Raw genomic sequence first — 8,197 nt, 5'->3', positions numbered from 1 at the left:
GGTGGACTTGTGAGATCTACAATAAAGGTATGAAGTCGTGGAATGCTCCCGGCTATGCCCTACCCTATAAGGTGGTCTATATAATAACAAGTCTCTAAATACCTTTATAGACACGCTTCCAAGTCATATACGGCTCCGGCTCTGTATGAATAGGCAAGAGTTAAAGCTGGCTGATCGAGATGGCCAGATATGGATGCAGTTGATGGCAATTCGCAGCAACCCAAGCAGCAATATTATCAATGAGGAAGATACACATAATATCATCAAGAAGCTCGGGGCTGCCCTCCAGCTGGATGGGGAAAATGCGACCAGGCTACCTCGCCGCCTGTCAGTTATCATAAGGAATGAACTGTGGAGCCCTTTTACCACGTCGTGGTGCAGGACAGCCATTGGCAAAGAGACTTTCAATGCCTCAAAGTGGATCAACATCATGAGCCAACGGCTCGACCATGTAGGTCAAGGCCCTCCAACCGAGTATCATTCTCTGCTTAAGGCCAGAAGCGTGGACTCTTTGCAAGGCATACGTTCCACACCGGTTTCGATGCTGACTTGTTTTGCAGTTTTGGATATCGCGGTTCCAACCGGTGCTCGATACGCTGGCTTGCCTTGACCGGGAGGTTGATGCGTGCCACGGTGACTGGGTGCCGTCAGATGTCATCCTTCTAGATGACTGGGAGGCACTTGCAAACCTGCTACCTCATGGCTACACTGAGGCCGAAGTTGGTCGCGTCCTCTCCCGGCAAGGGGAGGAAGTTCTCACGGCCGCGGTAGAGGCCGAGGCAGAGGCTGGGGTGCCAGAGAGGCAGAAGAAGGGCAGGCCGCCGGGCAATGAAGGTTTCCTTCTGGCTGGGCTCAGCGACGAACAGCTCCTGCAGCTTGTGGAAGGCATCAAGAGGGCCGGCCGGCCCCCATTCGTTCATTTGAAGCCGACGCTCGAGATCAGGAAGACCGATGGGAAGGCGCTCAGCCAAATCATGAGCCACGTCGTGGCCTGGGTGAACCCCCGCCCATCCGACGTCAAACGTACCGGCAATAACAAGCCGCCCCTCTGCAAGGACCTAGAACCGGCGTTCAGGGATGCTCATAGCGGCGCCGCCGCTGCCGACATCGCGCAAATGTCCATCGGACTGGAACGAGACGTCCTCGAACTCGCGCTGAGCCGACGGGATGACCTAGATTGCCTAATCAGTGGCTCGACCCTCGGAGAGTTGCCGACGGGAGACGAAGCCGGCAGCGCGGCTTACGACAGCCGGTTCAATAATAATAGCTTGTGGCGAGGCATGTTGGAAACCGTCCGGCGCAGCCTGGGCCCCGGTATTCGCCCTGGATGGATGGCCAGTCGTCAGCAACAACAGGGCCATGACGCTGGCGACGCGGGCGTCGAGGGTCAAGAGATTACCATTGAGAAGGGAGTGTCGACGCTGGTCGAGCAGATGTCCAGCATTCAAGAGATCAGCCGGAATGCCTGGGCGAAAGAACCGGCGGCGTTCACAAGGCTCAAGCACATGCTGGAGCAGACGATCGAGAATTGGGTTGCGGAGGAGGGGGGCAACACACGCAATTCAAGCAGATCGCGTCAACCGTCCGGAAAGCCAGGGGATTGGCGCCTTGGTGAGAACAGAGAGCCGGCTACGTCTAGAGACAGAGACGTGATCATGGACATCGACGTGAATGACAGCGGAGGCGGAGTAGGGGCCAGCGGCAAGGAGAGCGGCCTGGGAAACATTCAGTCGTCACCGCAGGCCGAACCCACCCCGGCGGCCATCTTGAATCCTCTCATCCTACGGCCACAGGAGCCCTCCCCCAGAGGAAGCATCAGGTCTAATCCACATCCACTGGAGATGTATAAGATTCCCCACGCCGACCACTACGCAACACGCATTCGCACCTCGTCCTCGCTAGATGACGGTGGGGATCTTGACGAGCTTGTGGTCCTACCACCGCTCAGAAATATCAGAACAGAAGCAATCCGGAGCCCTGCCAGGACCCACTTTAACATGGCAGTTCCGAGGGCCACGACGACAAAGGCCCCGGCAACATAAACACCAGCAAAGGCTCTAAGAAAGAAGCTGCCTGCCTGGGCCACTAACGGGCCCGTTGCAAGGTAGTACATGTAATAACGCCAACAATATATATGTACGCATAGACGGACTCGACCGGGTCTCAAGCGCTTAGGATTAGACCGGCATTTGCAGCAGCCAATGAAAACTTGCCAGTATGCGATGCGTCACAGTAGACGAGGGCGAAACCTCAACAGGCCCGACCGATGGGTAGGGTCGGGTGATGTTTGTAGGGGTTAGGTCCGTAGGGGCCCGCTTAGAGGAAAAGGGACAGAGATAACGGCGGCGATGCTGGTTAGCAAGCACTTGATAGGTCTGTGAGAGAAATGCAGTTGATGTAGAGAGGTAGAGAAGAGAGAGCGAGAGAGGAGAGAGAGCATGGCATGTGTATGTGCATATGTGACGGTGAATAGAACTGGAGAAGGAACACTTACTTCAAAGAACACTATTTAAACATGAGTAGCTCTTACTAATAAATTCATGAGAAACTCTTTAACACAAGCTAGACAGCTTGTCTACAGTCTCTGATAGCAACTATTGAAAATGGAATCTTTAAAAGAGACAAGTCTCCCTATCGCTACAACGCTTTCCAGCCCTCCCAGACGCCGCAGCTTAGCCCCGTCTATCAGTGCTTATATAAACTCAGATAGCGGATGGAGAACGAGCAATGAGCTTGAACTTATAAGCTCGAGAGATTCTACCCGCAACTCAGAAGGCCCCGAAGAGATTCCAGAAGAAGGCCGTTAAAGTGCTGAGGGCCCCCTATTCATCATGGGCCAGGAGGCTGACTTGTCACCGCCCTCAAACGCCCAGGCCGAGCAACGGGCTGTCGCAGCAGACGGGTTCTTCCGCACAGAGAACCGCTTCTCTCAGCTGCCAGCAGGAGAGGGCAGCCATTTTGATGCAGGAGAGCCGCGTAGCAGCAATGGCGGCGAGGACCAAGAGGGCGACGACCAAGTCAGTAGCTATAACGCAATAGCTAGTGAAGACGCCGAAGAAGAAGAGCCTCCTAAGGAAGCAACAAGAGCCTCGGCGAGCGCGCCATCATATAACCTGATGCGTACTGAAGGTGCACATTTTAATGGTAAGGAGTTTCTGCCACCTCATCCGCATCCCCAAAGAAACCAATAAAACAGTTTCAGAACCAACTGACAATTATTATACAATACAATAGCCGCAAAGTTCCGACGGAGGGTCGAGCAGACGATATCCAGCGCCCCAGATGCAATTAAATTTATGCAGAAGCAGCACTCCGTCAACTTCGCCGCCCAGTCCAGGAAAGTTAACAATAGCAGTTACGGAGATGCCTGTGATCAGCTGATGCCGAATTTCTTCCTCGACTTCCTTGCCATTTTAGGGAAGCCTAATGAAGCCGTCTCCAAAGCCACTGATAGCCATCCACTCTCTACCATTGGCATCTCTTTCAAGGATTGGGCGGCTCCTTACTCTAGTAAACATCTTAAGGCCGCCCTGTCCTTTAGCTTGACCGGACGCACATTTAAGATTGGAGCTGATGGTTTGGGCATGACGTGGTTTATTATCGTTGCTCCTGATCCTAGGGGAGCGGTATTTGGCGACGATCGGAGGGGTGAGGAGGAGGAGGAGGAGGAGGAGGAAGGGTCAGGCAGCGGGCCAGATCTGCCAGGCGGCCGGCCAGAACGTCGAAACGCAAGGGTATCCGGGCCCGGGGAACGGGCTGTGCCAAAGGGAACTGCACTGAAGAGCTGGCGCGCGAAGATACTTATCAAGTACTTCCACAAGTGCGTCAGCAGCACCATCTTGGGAAGGGGGATCGAGGAGTCGTGGCGCCTATGGAGCCAGGAGACGGCGCAGATCTCACTGGGTGACTGGGCGGCCTTGCAGAAGGCACTCGTGTCTGGATGGGGCGAGCTGGCGCTGGAGATGAGTTCTCGTGATAGGTTCTGGACCGGAACCCAGCTGGCCTTCCACGCATACGGGTACGGCGGTAACGTTCTGATCGACATCAGTAACGGTCCGCCTATTCCAGAGCTGGAGAGGACGCGGAGAGATGATGATGACGATGATGATGATGACGATGATGATGATGACGGCGATGGCACTGGCGAAGGCGATAATAACGAGCCCGACGACAATGAGGACAACGGCGATGATAACTATGGTGACGATGACATAAGGATGCAAGATGATATAACCAACGCCCGCAGCAGCGGTTTAGCTGAATCTCAGCGAGAAGGCGGGGACTTGCACCATGGTAGGGAGAGGGGAGGGAGTGCGGATGCCGCATCACCGGCCAACCAGCGCGAGGAAAGGGGAGAATCTGGGAGGGACCCCGACGGCGGAGCGGCGAGGCTGATACATTACGCCGAAACCGCTCCCGGCCTACGCCAGCTGGGCTCGACGATAGACGCCATCTTCAACCTGAGCGCCATAGACAGCATATCTTATGCCCTCGCCGCCGATATCAACTGCCTCAGCAATGGGGAGCCGAGCTGTCTGCTCGCGGACTTTAAAGAGGTCGACGATCAGTATAAAGACCGTAAGCTGGCGGGCCTCACGCACTATTCGCTGGGCTTCCACCCCCGCCACGGCAACTTCACATCCGGCCTGCCTCCGGACTTTATAGACAACGCGCTGCGGACGGTGTGTTCCAATATGAGCTACGAGAACGACAACGCCGACATAGTCACGGCCGGCTACTTCCAAGCCTATTCGAACATCAAGAAGACGGTGCGGTTCAACCCGCAAGATCTCCTCGCGAGCCAGGCGATTGCCACCGCCGCGCTTGCCCTGCCCGCCGCGGGGCCGGGCGTCACGCCCGCGGCGAAGAGGACGCAGCAGAGGCTGCTTGACCAGCTGATGGGTGAGAACAGCCCAGAGGCCAGGTTCCGCACAATCCCTTTTGCGCGGGAAGCGAGCCGGCTCGAGCAGTGCATCGAGGAGGGGGAATACGCCTTTAGGATGGAGCAGGTCGTCACCGTCTCGGTGTCCCAGCTGCTCCCCGAGCACCGCACCATGCCCATGGTGCTGAGGCCCATGACGCAGCTGATCTGCTTCTTCCTCGTGGCGCAGAAGGAGTACACCCAGGTGCTCAGGGTGTTTGACACGGAGGCGTTTCCCGGAGTGCTGTGCGCATACGCCAGGCTCTTCGAGCTCATCGCGGCCTCGATGCTCGCGCAGTTCCACCGCGGGGGAAAGACAGGGCTCCCGGTAGAGCTGGGAGAGGCGATGGCGGCGGTTGACCGACTGGGGAGCTTCTGCTTCACCGGCGACAGGAGGGTGCTCCCAAGCACGACGTTTAGATACCTGGGCACGATGGAGAGCATCAAGAACCATGCTTTCCCCTACATCGACCCGGGGAGGCTGAACATGGCCGGCCAGGGCAGGATGAATCTGAAAAACTGGCCGGGCGTGCAGAACCGCCGAGTACACCTCCTGCAAGCTGCGTCCCTGCAGTACCACTACGGGAAGCAAGTGGCGGCCGGTCGCGAGTCCGAGGCCAGGGTGCATCTGATGTCGCGGGACGTCAATGCGGCGGCGGAGTATATAGAGGAGGTCTTTCGAACTCACTTCGTGCCCGAGATGCGCCAGTTCTTCTCGGGGAGGATCCGGAAGCTTCTCCAGAAGCGGGGACGCAGCGTCACACTTCCTGATGATCAGCGGGAAAAGCTGAGAAAGGCCCGGCTGTGCCTCGACGACTGGGAGGTCGCAGGTCAGAATGGGACAGCCGCATTTGGCTCCGAGTAAGTAACACATACGTTTTACAAGCATCTAATTCCATTGCCACGCCAAGCGGCAAACCTCAAGCCGTAAACGGCAAAGAGAGACATAAGAAGCTAACTGGCGACTGATTCTGTAGGGTGTTCGGCAATATCGTGGAGGCAATCAACGACGCCTTGGACGAGAGGCCGGCCCGGTCGAAGGAGGCGATCACAAGCGATAAGCTAGAGCAGGACAGATACATTGACCGCATACTCGGGGCTCTCCAAAGAAGCAGCGACATGGTGATGGACAAGACTCTCAGCTCGAAGAACATGACTTGGCTCGCCGTTCTGAGCTCTCTGTTTAAGCAGACATACGAGAGGGAGAAGCCAGATAAGTCAACGGAGCGGTGGCGGTTCTACATTGGGTCGGCACTGCGATGCAACCGCGTCGAATGGGTTCTTGGGAACTCCCGCGGAACGATTACGGCGACAATTGCCGAGAGAGTGTTTCTGTCGAAGGAGAAGAGCTCGCTGGTCGGCTGGGCGATGAGCCTACATCCGGGGAGCCTCAAGCGGAGCGCGGTGATGGCGGAGATCGCGCGGGAGAGCAAGAGGCACAGGACCAAGGAGAGCCGCATCGACTTCGGGTGCCAGTTCCCGCTCAGCGGCGGTCTCCCGGCAGAGCTCGAACGCGGATTTCAGCAGCTGCAGGAGTATTCGAAGCACATGAAGGTGCCCAAGGCAGGGCTCACCAACCACTACAGGCAAGCGCATCGCCTGCTGGAAGCGTACCAGGGAAAGCCCCAGGTTGAGCTCCTCTGCATGCTGGCGCTGACGGTGGGCACGACATCGGACATGATAGTGTACAACATGCCCAAGGCAGACGCCGAAGGTGAAGTCGCCGGATTTACAATAGCCGACAGCAGGGTGAAGCACAAGAGAGGGGGGACGCGGGTGGCTCTGCTCGCTCTACGCATGCTGTGGTTCCTCGAGCCAGGCGAGTTCGTGTGGAAGAAAGCCAAGGGGGCGCAGGAGAAGAAGATGGAGGAGGCGACGATGTATAGCACGCAGTACGTGCGCGAGGCAACAGGTGAGACACAGGCCCCTACGCAACCTTTACTATACGTGAGAGGAAACAACTGATCGACGGACTCTCTGCTGACCGCGCAACTTGTCAATGTACAGATCAATACAGAATAACGAACAATATGCTCGTGACCATGGGCTGGCTTAAAAGTAGGAGCAATGAAGCGAACGCAAAGTCAGAGATGCTAGAGATAGCCAGCGAGGAGAAGCTGCGGGCGCGGTTACGGCTGCTGCGAAGTCTGATGAGTAGGCCGAAAGAGTTCATCAGAGAGGTGTTCCAGAGTGACGACCCCAAATGGGTTGATCAATGTAAAGCCATCATTAAATGAAAAGCCAAAATATAAAAGCATTCACAAACAATACGCAATCTAAGTGTAAAAGGAGCCTGCTATAATAGATTTAGTTTTGAATTTTCCAAATGAAAGACCTATATGGTGACCAAGATGCTTTAGTTTCTGCGGCCGAGCGCATTCCCATGGGACAGCACCAACGATAAGAGAGGTTCTCGGGTGAGCAACATGGCCAAGAAAATAAGTAAGTGAGAATACAGCAGTAAAGAATAATAAAAAAGGAAATTACTAAGCTAGATGGGTAGAACATAAGGGAGTGAATAACTGAATACTGCACACTCTTGGATAGATTAAGGTGCAGGGTAAGCAGCCGACGCCGTAAGTCAGCAAGTCCACGTTGCAACCAGCGGAAGATCTATACAAACTACGCAAAGGCCTACTGGATCAAATAAAAGATACGCAGAGTTTTATTTGGTTTATATTTAAGAGCAATAGTTAGGGGTTGGGTAGACAGGTGCTTGTCTCTTATCCAGTGAGAGGGAGCAGGAAGGCTAGGTTAAAAGACATTAGCTTTATTACTGCTTATATTTCTTTCTTCTTAAAGTTAAGTATAAGCGCATCCAAAATAAACCTGTCAAGCTCCTTAAGACGCTCGTGTGCGAGGATATTGAGGAGCAGGAAGAAGGAAACAACCAACCGCTGCCGGACTACCTAGCACGGAGCCGAGCTGCTGCTGCCACAGAGCTGCAGCGCGACGAAATGGCAGCTATCAGGGAGAATCTCGTTGAAGAGCGTTTGGAGATAACTTCAAGCCAATGGGTGCGTTGCATGGACTTGGGGTTGAATATATAGAAGTGATAAGGTAGCACCTAAGCTAGGATATATAAAGACAGCGGTAAGTTTTTACTTAGCAGGGCCTAGAGTTCTAGAATTCGGATGTTGTAACAGCTAATATTTAATTTAGCTGTGAAAGTTATTTCCCTTATAGTAAGCAACACAACCTAACTTTCGGCTGTCATATTGGTCTGTTAGGACTATTAAAGAATGATTTATTGGGGATTACCACAAACAGGATTAT

At 54.6% G+C, this 8,197-nt stretch overlaps 2 protein-coding genes across 2 annotated transcripts; both read left to right on the top strand.

Moving 5' to 3' along the window:
* Positions 1-430: 430 nt before the first annotated feature.
* TGAM01_v211109 (hypothetical protein) lies at positions 431-2,042 on the top strand (the record flags this gene model as incomplete). Its single annotated transcript, XM_024550988.1, has 2 exons — positions 431-451; positions 561-2,042. 2 exons carry the CDS (start codon positions 431-433, stop codon positions 2,040-2,042), a joined length of 1,503 nt encoding a protein of 500 aa, XP_024404272.1.
* Positions 2,043-2,831: 789 nt separating this feature from the next.
* On the top strand, positions 2,832-6,886 carry TGAM01_v211108 (hypothetical protein; the record flags this gene model as incomplete). Its single annotated transcript, XM_018807432.1, has 3 exons — positions 2,832-3,144; positions 3,235-5,782; positions 5,899-6,886. The coding sequence occupies 3 exons, from the start codon at positions 2,832-2,834 to the stop codon at positions 6,884-6,886; spliced, it is 3,849 nt and encodes a 1,282-aa protein (XP_018659419.1).
* Between the last annotated feature and the right edge of the window lie 1,311 nt (positions 6,887-8,197).

The sequence above is a fragment of the Trichoderma gamsii genome (assembly GCF_001481775.2).
Source record: "Trichoderma gamsii strain T6085 chromosome Unknown Scaffold_91.2, whole genome shotgun sequence".
Taxonomy (NCBI): domain Eukaryota; kingdom Fungi; phylum Ascomycota; class Sordariomycetes; order Hypocreales; family Hypocreaceae; genus Trichoderma; species Trichoderma gamsii.
Note: the sequence above shows the minus strand (reverse complement) of the source record. Positions and strands in the feature narration are given on the sequence as shown.